Source organism: Bos indicus, chromosome 19 (assembly GCF_029378745.1).
Source record: "Bos indicus isolate NIAB-ARS_2022 breed Sahiwal x Tharparkar chromosome 19, NIAB-ARS_B.indTharparkar_mat_pri_1.0, whole genome shotgun sequence".
Lineage (NCBI taxonomy): Eukaryota > Metazoa > Chordata > Mammalia > Artiodactyla > Bovidae > Bos > Bos indicus.
In genome coordinates this window covers 27,897,166-27,909,173 of record NC_091778.1, presented here as the reverse complement: position 1 = coordinate 27,909,173, position 12,008 = coordinate 27,897,166, and the positions used below count along the sequence as shown (strand labels likewise).

Genomic DNA, 12,008 nt, shown 5'->3' with positions numbered 1-12,008 from the left:
ATTTCAAATTCTGAAAGATGATGCTGTGAAAGTGCTGCACTCAATGTGCCAGCAAGTTTGGAAAACTCAGCAGTGGCCACAGGACTGAAAAACGTCAGTTTTCATTCCAATCCCTAAGAAAGGCAATGCTAAAGAATGCTCAAACTACCACACAATTGCACTCATCTCACAGGCTAGTAGAGTAATGCTCAAAATTCTCCAAGCCAGGCTTCAACAGTATGTGAACCATGAACTTCCAGATGTTCAAGCTGGATTTAGAAAAGGCAGAGGAATCAGAGATCCAATTGCCAAAATCCGTTGGATCATGGAAAAAGCAAGAGAGTTCCAGAAAAACATCTATTTCTGCTTTATTGTCTATGCCAAAGCCAAAGTTTATTGTGGATCACAATAAACTGTGGAAAATTCTGAACGAGATAGGAATACCAGACCACCTGACCTGCCTCTTGAGAAATCTGTATGCAGATCAGGAAGCAACAGTTAGAACTGGACATGGAACAACAGACTGGTTCCAAATAGGAAAAGGAGTACGTCAAGGCTGTATATTGTCACCCTGCTTATTTAACTTATATGCAGAGTACATCATGAGAAACGTTGGGCTGGAAGAAGCACAAGCTGGAATCAAGATTGCTGGGAGAAATATCAATAACCTCAGATATGCAGATGACACTACCCTTATGGCAGAAAGTGAAGAAGAACTAAAGAGCCTCTTGATGAAAGTGAAAGAGAAGAGTGAAAAAGCTGGCTTAAAGCTCAATATTCAGAAAACAAAGATCATGGCATCTGGTCCCATCACTTCATGGCAAAGAGATGGAGAAACAGTGGAAACAGTGGCAGACTTTATTTTGGGGGGTTCCAAAATCACTGCAGATGGTGACTGCAGCCATGAAATTAAAAGATGCTTACTCCTTGGGAGAAAAGTTATGACCAACCTAGACAGAATATTAAAAAGCAGAGACATTACTTTGCCAACAAAGGTCCATCTAGTCAAGGCTATGGTTTTTCCAGTAGTCATGTATGGATGTGAGAGTTGGACTATAATGAAAGCTGAGTGCTGAAGAATTGATGCTTTTGAACTGTGGTGTTGGAGAAGACTCTTCAGAGTCCCTTGAACTGCAAGGAAATCCAACCAGTCCATCCTAAAGGAAATCAGTCCTGAATATTCACTGGAAGGACTGATGTTGAAGCTGAAACTCCAATACTTTGGCCACCTGATGGGAAGAGCTGACTCATTTGAAAAGACCCTGATGCTGGGAAAGATTGAAGGCAGGAGGAGAAGGGGACGACAGAGGATGAGATAGTTGGGTGGCATCATTGACTCAATGGACATGAGTTTGAGTGAACTCTGGGAGGTGGTGATGGACAGGGAGCCCTGGCGAGCTGCAGTCCACCGGGTGGCAGAGTCGGACACGACTGAACGACAACTGAACTGAAAGTTGTCTTTACGTTAGTATTTTTTTTAATACGGTAGCTGTAATGCCATGCAAATCACAGCCTTTCAGTTCCAAAATCACTTTAGATATGTAGCAGTATAGATCTCATTACCTTCTGGTCATGACCCTTTGCCATAAATGATTCACGAGTCGAAAAGAAATGTACCAGCTAAAGTTTGAAGAGGGTGAAAGGTGAGCTTAGAAGGGTAGGAGAACTGGAGGTGGGAGGGGGCAGCTGGTAAGGCCTGCATTTGACCTTAAAGATTATCTCAGAAACTTGTGTACATTACTTTTTGTTGCACAGAAAAGTGGAGAAGAATGAAGTCAGTTCATTTGGTGAAGATGAGGGAATATGGGAAAACAGATGGAAGAAGGAGAATACCTTAGCTTCTTAAGTCCAAAATGTCCATCATTCATCATCCTTCCCCAGTCTATTCAATTTTGCCCTAGAAATGAATCTTCAGCCTGGTCCCCCTTCTCCCTTCCATTCTATTGTTCATCTTCTCTCCTTGATTAGTTTCAGTCTATGACAGTGTGCCTCACTCCCTTCACCCTCCACACTGCCCAGAATTATCTTCCGAAAGGAGAAGTCTCATCATGCCACTCCACTTCTTGCCTTAAAGAGCGGATCCACTACTGGATCCACGTGTCCTCCTGCAGGGGAGGCTCCTGGCTCTTTTCTTTAGCTGCTGAGGTGCTCCTGCTCAGTCATGTCTGACTCTTTTTCGACCTCATGGACTGTAGCCTGCCAGGCTTCTCTGTCCATGGGATTTTCCAGGCAAGAATACTGGAGTGGGTTGTCATTTCCTACTCCAGGGGATCTTCCCGACCCAGGGATCGAACCCACATCTCCTGCATTGGTAAGCGGATTCTTTACCACTCCATCACCTAGGAAGCCTCATTCCTTTACCTGCTATACAAAATCCTTCACACTCTGTTCCAGTCATCCTCTTCAGCCTTCTGTCTCCTGCCCTCTACCCCCACAGACACCTCATTATAGGATGTGCCTTGCTCTTCTCTCTCTTTGAAATACCATTTCTCAACTTCTGCCCACCCTTCAGAAAGATTATCCTCAAATGTCCCCTCCTCTGGACAGCCTGCACTGCCTCCATCCCTCCCCCAGCCAAGCTCTTGGAGTCACTTTGTCTTCTGAGTCATACCTCTATTATAGCATTCCTGGAATCATAATACCTCTTCATATGTCTCCTCAACCATACGAGGAAGGCAGGGGCGATGTTAATTCATGTCTGAGTTCCCATTGCCTAGTATAGTGATTAGCACAAAATAGACATGGATAGATGTATGGACGGATGTATGCATGAATGGATGTTAACTTGGATGAATGGATGGAGAATAGTAGAGAATTTAGAAGTAACCCTGCGAAGATCAAAGAGAGACACCAGAGGGAGCTGACACACCACAATAAAGAAGTGGGAGGGAGGGCCAAAGACAGCTACAAGCTCTGGGGTGAGCGGCGCGCAATAGGCGAGCATCACGCAACTGGAACCGCCCACCCACCTGTGCATCCCCTTATCCTCCTTCCTAGACTGTGTCAGAGCTCACCCACCGCCCCCACCACCCCCGTAGCCTCCAACGCCACCGAGAAAGCAAACAAAGGGGAGGGAACCCCTGCAGGGTGCTTGATGCAGGGAGCCAATCAGAATGCTTTAATCTCCTGGAAGGCGGGCGCCTTCTTTTGAGGGTGCCCAGTCAGTTCCTAAACTGGTGCGGAGGGGCGGAGAGATGGGCGGGAGGAGCAGGGTGTAGAGACCGCGCGCGGGGAGGGATCCCTCGGCAGGGGTGGGGATGGAGGGCGGAGGGGGGCGGGCGGAGCCAATCAGCGCGCGTGCCTGTGAGGAGAGGGAGGGCAGTGCCGTGGCGCGCGCGATCCGGGCTGACGCATCTGGACTCCATTCCCCAGATCCAAGTTGGGAGGGGGGAAGGAGAGGCGGGGGTAGTGGAGAGCGCGCGGGGGCGCGCGTGCGCAGTGGCGCGGGGAGGAGCAGGGACCTGGCAGCGGGCTAGGAGGCTGTGAGCTATCCGCGAACCGGGCGGGCGGCGGGCGCGCGCACCATGGGGGAGAAACCCGGGACCAGGTAAGAGAGGTGGGGCCATTCGGCGGGACGTGGGCGGCGGCACCGGGCTGGTGCCGGGACGGTCCCCAGGCAGGAACACCGGGGAGAGAATCCGGGGGCCGGACGCCTGGGTCCCTAGGGGACAGCCATCCGGGGCCGCACGCCTAGGTCCTCGAGGATAATGAGGGGAAGGCATGCCACAGCCCCTGCAGAAAGCGAGGGCTGAATATCAAGAAACCTGCATCGGGGTTTTCGCAGAGATGTGGGGGGCCGGACGACTGGGTTCTCCGGTGCAGCCTGCGTTGCAGGGGCGGAGGAATGAGCAGGTGGCCGGCCCGGAGGGGACGGGTGTGGGCAGACTAGATGCTGGGGCGGGATCCCCCCAAGACTCGTGCCCAGCCACTTGAAAGCCTCCTATCCAGTACCCCACAGGCAGTCGGGCTGCCCCCACCGGTCCCAAGGGTCGGGTGGCTCTGCTTCCAAACTTCTGCTTTCCCCCGGGTTGCTAGGAGCAACAGCTTCATTTTGGGGGAGCAAAGAGTGCTTGGCGACCCTCCCCAATTCTGGGCCTATCCCTCTTCCCGTGAGTGAGGGGAGGCTGTATCTGCCCAGGGCACGCCATCCACTCCCCGGATGTTTTCTGTGCAATCGAGGCTCCTTCCTTCCACTGACACCCCGAGTTCTCTTTTTTGGTCTCTAGCAAAATCCACTTCCTGTTGTGACCCAACACCTCCGGGGGTGAATGCCTGAGTCTCTGGGGAGCAGGAGCAAAAGAGGAAAAAGATTGGGGCTATTTGCTTCTCTCCAGAGAGGATCAGAAAGGGGGGCCTGGTTCTGAGCTGTCACTTGTTCTGCAAAACATTTTACCAGCCCCACAGCTCCCCAACCATAGAGTAGGAAATCACAGGTTCCCGAGCACCCAGTCGACTGATACTGGCGAGGTGATCAGAGGGAGCACTGGTGTCCTGGATTAGGGGTTAAACACAGCAAAAGGGGAAGTCGCTGACTTGAGGGAGGCCCCAGATTTCCGTTATGTGGTTCAGGGAGGGGGACAGATGGACCACACGGGGACTGCTGACTTGGCACAATTCCTCCTACCTCCATCAAATTCTGGGCCACAGGAAATGGAGAGAATAGCAGGAAGTGTGATGGGGCATCTGCTTCTGCTGCACCCCCCTCCCCCCGACCCACTGGGCACCTCTCAGGTCACCCCGACACTCCGCCTTCTTGGCCAGCCTCAGTGTACACATGCTTACTCCTCCCTAGCCGGCAGGAGGTTGGCTGGGTTAGGATCCAAAGGGCAGGTGCCCTGCAGCTGCTTCAGGGCAATTATTCCAGAACCACACTCCAGTTGTCCAACGGACTGTGGCTGTCCCAACCCTCTGCCAAGGACTCCTAATAGGAAGAAACACTGGGACAGAGAGGAAAACCAGAAGCAAAGGGGAGGGAGGGCTGAAGGCTGCCACAGCAGTCAGCCCCCAGGTGGGGACAAGAGATAGGGTGCTTATCCTAGTTCCCACCATACCAGTGTCTACCCTCCTTTCCTGGATGGGGGTACCTGGGGGCCTCTGTACCCTATGCCTTATGGTCTTTGGATAGCTTGGCCTTCTGGGAAGAAGGGGCATGTGACGTTACAGTGGATGGGCCAGGTGGCAGGATTTTAGTTTCTACTACCTGGGGACCCTTCCCAGGTGTCACTGCTGAGGCAGACTGGATTGGTAGGAGTAAGGTGGGGCAGCAAAGAACAGGCCCACAAGTGGCCAGGGCACAGGGGTTGCCAGACATCTCCCTATCCTCCCAGCAGTGGGTGGAGTCCAGGCTTAGACCTTTTCAGCAACCAGAAAGCGAAATCTCCTTCACTCCAACAAACATAATGCCAAGAACAGAGGCAGGATAGTACAATCATTTAGTGATGAAGAGCCAGAGTACCTCTGTCTGTACCCGAATTCCACCATTTACACTTTCCGTGACCTCAGGCAAAATACTTGACCTCTCCTGGGCTTCAGTTTCCTCACCTGTAAAATAGGAATATTAGGACCTCCATCACTGGGTTGCTAAGAGTATTAAATGCGATAACACATCCGAAACACTTGCAACGCTACAGGGCATGAACCATTCACCCAATAAATGTTAGGAAGCATCATGGTGTCTGGCTTATGGCTGGAACTATGCTGGGGATGCCTAAATCGGTAAGGCCTCTGCTGCTCACAGTCTCGTGAAACAGATACACAGCTAACTGCATGTTATCACACTACATGTGTGCTAAGTCACTCAGTCGTGTCCAGTTCTTTGTGACCCCACGGCCTGCAGCCCACCTGGCTCCTCTGTCCATGGGATTCTCCAGGCAAGAATACTGGAGTGGGTTGCCATGCCCTCCTCCAGGGGATCTTCCTGACCCAGGGATCGAACCCTTGTCTCTTACCTCTCCTGCATTGGCAGGCGGGTTCTTGACCACTAGCACCACCTGGGAAGCCCTATCACACTACAGGTGAAGCATAAACAAGGTGTGACAGAAACCCCAAAAAAGGGAGTGACTAGAGTGGGGCTGGATCTACTTTCTAAAGGAGGTGACATCTGAGCTGGGCCTTGAAAGACAAATAACCTTTTAAGCTGCTGAGATCAGAGACAGGGACAGTTGGAGGTTAATGGAGAGTAGGGTCACACTTAGGAACTGCCCATAATAGAAATCAATTTAGAGCCATTGCTCTTTCCAGTACTCCAGCTCTTGTGGGAGGTGGAGACCAGAGATGGAAAGAGGGAGAGGTCTTATACAACCTGCAACCTGCCCATTCAGGTCCCCCTGGAGGAGATCCTCTGGGAAGAGCCTGAGCAGTTCCTCTGGCAACCGGAGGCCATTGCCAGGGGAGGAGGGGAACTAGTGAGGGTGGAGCAAGGGTGTTGCCATGGCAACCAGCTTGGAGGGGCTGCCATGCTGGGAATATTAAGGACTTGTGGTTACCTGTCCTTCTGGGGAGAAGTGGGACGGGGTAGGGCTGGGTAAAGCCCCAAAGCCGCCAGGGAATCTCGGGTGAGCTCTGCCTTCTCAGGCCAGGGAGGGACAAGGTCCTGGCACTGGGGTCCCTGCTGAGTCTGAGGCAGGCAGTGGGTTTCCCTTTCTGTTTTGTTAGGGTCTTCAAGAAATCGAGTCCTAACTGCAAGGTGAGTCTCCCACAGCGCTTCTCCTCCCAACCCTCCCTGGGCCCTCACAAGGCCTGGCCTGCCCCTAGACGATCCCCAACCCCAAGCTCCCCACTTCCTGTGACAGCTAAGAGCCGACTTCCTTCCCTCCTGAAGCCCCTGGCCGCAAAGGCCTAAGCCAGCCACAGGGCTGGGTGGGGACAGGCTGGGGTCCTAAGTGAGACTCAGGGGGAGGGGCCAGAAGCCCAGGCCTGGAGCCCTCACAGGGGCCAAGCCAGGATGCCTCCCCCAGACTATGGCCTGTTTATCCGAGGTCCTTGAGGGTATCTGGTGAGGCTCTCTAACCACCTGCCTAGGGCCAGGTTCTCCTGGACACACAGACACACCCAACCCACCTGGAACCGGTATTAGGGAGCAGTTAAAAAGCCTCAAGTTCAGCTAGTTGGGGGAAAGCCCACCACTCTCCTCTTGCAACCCTACAAAAACCCAGAGAAACTCTTTCCGAGACCCCCAGCCTGGGAGGCCCAGGGGCAGGGCAGCCACTTTTGAGGGCTCTGAAGCCCTGCCAGCCCCCTACCATTTTCCTGTGACCCTTCTGCGTCCTCAGCTCACCGTGTACCTGGGCAAGCGGGACTTTGTGGACCACCTGGACAAAGTGGATCCTGTAGGTAAGTAAGAGTGCCCAGACGGGAGCATCATGTCCCCTAAGACAGGAGGCAGTTCCTGGGCCCAGGAATGGAGAGGCCCTGACAGGAACTGCACTCCTGTGTCCCCTTCCCCAGATGGTGTGGTGCTAGTGGACCCGGACTACTTGAAGGACCGCAAAGGTACCGGCCCCGAGGCCAGGGGCTTGAGGGAAGGGAGTCAGGAAGGTGGGGCTGGCGCTGAGACGGGCCCCAAGGAGACAGCTGGGGAGCCGAGTCGAAAGCCAGGAGCGGGGTGAGATTCAGGCCGGTGCTATGCTGCCGAGGAAGGAGCAGCTGCTGCTACGAACTGGGGGGACTTTAGGAGGGGGGCTCCTGACCACCCCGCCTTGCCCTCCCTTGCTAGTGTTTGTGACCCTCACCTGCGCCTTTCGCTATGGCCGCGAAGACCTGGACGTGCTGGGCTTGTCCTTCCGCAAAGACCTGTTCATCGCCAACTACCAGGCCTTCCCCCCAACACCCAACCCACCCCGGCCCCCCACCCGCCTGCAGGAGCGGCTGCTGAGGAAGCTGGGCCAGCATGCCCACCCCTTTTTTTTCACAGTGAGGATGCCCCCACCCTCTGTAGAGCAAGGGGTCCCGGACTGTGTTGGGGGGCAGGGGTGAGGCACCTGTTACAAGAAGGTCTGGGAATAACACTGTGGGACCCTAGACCCCCAGATCCCTTCAGGGCCACCCTGCACTCTTAGCCTCTCTGCCTCTTCCCTGGGCCCCCCCCTGTTTTCCTTTCTCATCCCCAGGAGTCCTTCTCCAGCCTCTTAAGTTGAGATTGGGAGGAAGATTTGGGGACTTTCTGGAAGAACTGAACTCTTTTCCTCTGCCACAGATACCCCAGAACCTGCCCTGCTCCGTCACCCTGCAGCCAGGCCCAGAGGATACGGGGAAGGTACGGGAGGAAAAGTGTCCAGCAGGAGCCAGGGGCACACCTGAGGCAGGCTGGGGTGCTGAGGAGACATTAGGGTGGGACTCAGGGCAGGGAAATATGCCCCATGGCGGTGGCCCTGTGGAATGGGCGCGGCCCCTGTCCCCGTGCGATACTGCCTCCTGCTCTTGACCTATGAGGGGAGAAGGGCTCACCTTGCACAGCCCAGACCAAGCCCAGGCCGGAGCTAGGCCTCGGGGAGGCAGAGGGAGACCCAGGCCCTAGGCTCCTCAGACCAAGAGTCCTTGCCCAAGGCGAGGGAAGCAGAAAGAAGGGAGTGGTGGCAGGGACCTTGTGTAAGATGTGACCTTTTCTACCCCCCTTGAGGCCTGCGGGGTAGACTTTGAGATTCGAGCCTTCTGCGCCAAATCACTAGAAGAGAAAAGCCACAAACGGTGAGGGAAGCAACCTCCCCTCGGGCCTGACCCGGACCCCTGTGGAAGGTGGGAACCAGTGTCTGACCCTCCGAAGACTGACCCTCTCACCGCTCACCCCCTGCCCCCAGGAACTCTGTGCGTCTGGTGATCCGAAAGGTGCAGTTTGCCCCAGAGAAACCCGGCCCCCAGCCTTCAGCTGAAACCACACGCCACTTCCTCATGTCTGACCGGTCCCTGCACCTTGAGGCTTCACTGGACAAGGAGGTGGGGTGGCGACACGTGCTGCAGTGCAGGCCCTGGGGGGAGGGCTGGAACCACAGGGCGGGATGATGTTTTCAAAGGAGGTCACCTTTGAGGGTGGGCTTGGGTACCGGCTGGGAGGAGGCCCAGCCCTGTGTGTGTGGCTGGGGTGAGGAGGGGGGCATGCTAATAACAGGACCAGTGAAAACACCCAATTAACCTGACCCCTTCCCCTCAAAAGCTGTACTACCATGGGGAGCCCCTCAATGTCAATGTCCACGTCACCAATAACTCCACCAAGACTGTCAAGAAGATCAAAGTCTCTGGTAGGAGGTGGGGGTTGGAAGGGGGCCTTACGGTGGTCGGGGGTGGTGGGCAGTTTCTGCCAGTGTGGCCTCAAGCATCAGCTCAGCCCCAGGACAGAGCCCACTTTGGGAGACCCACAGGGCTCAAAAACCTCAGGCTGTCTGTCCTGGGATGAGATGGAGGGGCAGTGCGGGTCCTCAGAGGGGCCGGGGCAGTGACGGCCTGGGGCCTGGGTCTGGAGCTAGGTAGGGGGTTGTCTGTACCCCATGCCCAGCGGCTTGGCACCCAGTCCCTTCCCCCCACAGTGAGACAGTACGCCGACATCTGCCTCTTCAGCACCGCCCAGTACAAGTGCCCCGTGGCTCAGGTCGAACAAGAGTGAGTAGCGGAACAGCCCTGGGAAGGGTGGGCCCTGGGAACGTGGGGGCGTGGGTGGTTCTCAAACTGCCTCAGCTTACTAGGGCATTCCCTCCAGTCTGAGGGTGGCTCTGAGCTGCCCGTTTTCTTGAGCAGGTTGAGCCAAAACCTACCCCTTGTGACCCGTGCCCGCAGAGAGGAGGGGCTGGTGATGGGGAGAAGCTGCTGCGGGTGGGAGCTGCCCCCTTACCCCGCCGGCCCCCTCAGAGCCTCCCTCTCGTCCCCACCCTGCAGTGACCAGGTGTCGCCCAGTTCCACGTTCTGTAAGGTGTACACCATAACCCCGCTGCTCAGCAACAACCGGGAGAAGCGCGGCCTCGCTCTGGATGGGAAGCTCAAGCACGAGGACACCAACCTGGCGTCCAGCACCATGTGAGGGGCAGTCGGCGGGGAGGGGCAGTGGCTGCAGGGCAGGAAACTAGACACCCGTTCTGTGCGGCTGTCCCCGGGGCCAGGGCTCTGTCACTGAACAGATCCCAAACACCTCTCCCGTTCTCAGAGGGAGGCCAGACAAATCAGATACAGGACAGAACATGTAGCATGTTTAGTGACAGGTGTTAAGGAGAAAATGCAAGGCCGACACGGGAGATATAAAAGGGGAGGGTGGTAGGAGGGATGGGGAGGCCTGATCCAGGTGGATTCTGGGTGAAGATACCAAGGGAGTAGGTAATGTGGATGTGCAGGGCAGGAGCGCTCCAGGCAGAGGGTACCACAGGCACAAAGACCCTGAGGTGGACCACCCGGGTGTCTGAGGCAGGCCCTCTAAGGGAAACAGCTTCATAAAGTAGGGGCTGGATTTCACCCCTCCCCACCCCTCCACACAACCACACACAGCAAGCCTTGGAGGCCAGCCTGGAAGCCGGAAGTGGGGTCAGAGGGCTGATGGAGAGCAAGACAGTGCAGGGTGGCTGGGTTGCAAGGACTTGAGCTTTTACTGAGAGAGGGATGAGAAGGACCACAGCAGGGTACTTTACGTGACATGACCATGCTCGTGTCTGCAGTCCTGCCTCATGGGGGCCCTGGGGTGGGCAGTGGGCAGAGCAGTGGGCTCTGGTCCAACCCCTTCCCCCAATTGCAGTGTGAAGGAGGGTGCCAACAAGGAGGTGCTGGGGATCCTGGTGTCCTACAGGGTCAAGGTGAAGCTGGTGGTGTCTCGAGGCGGGTGAGTGCTGGGCTGGGGGAGCCTGGGGGTGGGGTGTGGCGCAGGGGTCTCCTCTGGCTCTGCACTATCATCTCTTCTTGCCACCTCTCCCCCAACCCCAGGGACGTCTCAGTGGAGCTGCCATTTGTTCTCATGCACCCCAAGCCCCATGATCACATCGCCCTTCCCAGGCCCCAGTCAGGTGAGCCTGCCACCCACCCAAGCCCACAAAGGGAGGGTCTGGAGCAAGGCCAGCAGAGAGGAAAGCTGGTCCTTTTAGCACCCACCCACCCCCCCACTCTCCTCCCCTCAGCTGTTCCTGAAACAGATGCCCCCGTGGACACCAACCTCATTGAATTCGAAACCAAGTAAGAGACTCAGGCCCCACCCCTTCAAGCTTTGACTCTCTGGACAGATTCCTGTAACATTCAGATCTACCCTGTTTTTTTCCCTTTGGGAGGCGGGATGGTTGAAGCATCCAATTGAGAGGACTTAGGCTAATGAGCTGCCAACTACCACCCCTTCTCTGTCCCTTCTGCAAACATCTCCAGTCCCAAGGCTGCTCCGGTGCCTGTCTCTGGGAGGGGAGGGGACTGGGAGGTGGAGGAGGCCGCGGTCTGGGGCCCCCACCTCACCCCCTCCTCTCTACCACCAAGCTATGCCACAGACGACGACATCGTGTTTGAGGACTTTGCCCGGCTGCGGCTCAAGGGGCTGAAGGACGAGGACTATGACGACCAGTTCTGCTAGGAAGGGAGGCTGGAAGAAGGGAGTGGATGGCGGGGCGGGGGACAGGTGGAGGCAGGACCAAGACCCCCACTGTCACTGAGGGGGATCCCAGTCCCTCTTCCCTTCCCCTCCACCCACCAGCTTCCTCGACCAACCCCTCCCCCCCTCCCTGCCCTACCCCCCCACCAGATACGCACTGGACCCAGCTCTTGTGGAACATGGGCATTAATTTTTTGACTTTAGCTGTGCTTCCCCAATCCCCCAGTGGGTGGCAAGCTGTGTTCACACCTCAATTTTTTGGAGGGGGAGCCGAAGAGGAGTGATAGTAGGAAAAGAGGGGGAAAGCACTCCCACATTCAACCTCACACCGACACCCTCTCCTGTCACTCTCTCTGCCTCGCATTCCTTCAGGATGAGACCCTTTGGGGGGCAAGACCACTTCGTTATTTCTGAGCATAAAGAAGAAAATAAACCTTTTAATAGGCCGGAGTGTGTGTGTTTTCTGAGCGGCGTTCAAGGAGCGCACAGT

General features: G+C 55.7%; 2 protein-coding genes across 7 annotated transcripts in view; one reads left to right on the top strand and one right to left on the bottom strand.

The window, feature by feature from the left end:
* PELP1 (proline, glutamate and leucine rich protein 1) overlaps positions 1-12,008 on the bottom strand; it is a 48,273-nt gene that overhangs the window by 23,304 nt on the left and 12,961 nt on the right. Inside the window, exon 1 of one of the 5 annotated variants that reach the window (XM_019981291.2) lies at positions 5,435-5,520. The exons of the other annotated variants lie outside the window; for them this stretch is intronic. The gene's annotated coding sequence lies outside the window, so the exon portion shown is untranslated. Of the gene's footprint in view, positions 1-5,434; positions 5,521-12,008 lie in introns of those variants that run through there. 5 annotated transcript variants of the gene reach the window in all.
* ARRB2 (arrestin beta 2) lies at positions 3,402-11,964 on the top strand. Of its 2 annotated transcripts, none has more exons than XM_070772954.1 (15): positions 3,402-3,526; positions 6,634-6,664; positions 7,251-7,311; positions 7,426-7,470; positions 7,694-7,890; positions 8,174-8,233; positions 8,597-8,664; positions 8,775-8,910; positions 9,128-9,212; positions 9,498-9,570; positions 9,844-9,981; positions 10,688-10,771; positions 10,873-10,952; positions 11,064-11,118; positions 11,407-11,964. In XM_070772954.1, exons 1-15 carry the CDS (start codon positions 3,504-3,506, stop codon positions 11,498-11,500), a joined length of 1,230 nt encoding a protein of 409 aa, XP_070629055.1. In that variant the 5' UTR covers positions 3,402-3,503; the 3' UTR covers positions 11,501-11,964. The 2 variants fall into 2 exon arrangements, with proteins under 2 accessions (XP_070629055.1, XP_070629054.1); XM_070772953.1 differs by having other exon boundaries at positions 11,031-11,118.

Coding starts and splice junctions, on each gene's coding strand:
- ARRB2 (XM_070772953.1), top strand. CDS start 3,504: ATGGGGGAGAAACCCGGGACCAG. Junction 9,982..10,687: donor AACCTGGCGTCCAGCACCAT/GTGAGGGGCAGT, acceptor CCCCAATTGCAG/TGTGAAGGAGGGTGCCAACA. Junction 10,772..10,872: donor CTGGTGGTGTCTCGAGGCGG/GTGAGTGCTGGG, acceptor CCCCAACCCCAG/GGACGTCTCAGTGGAGCTGC.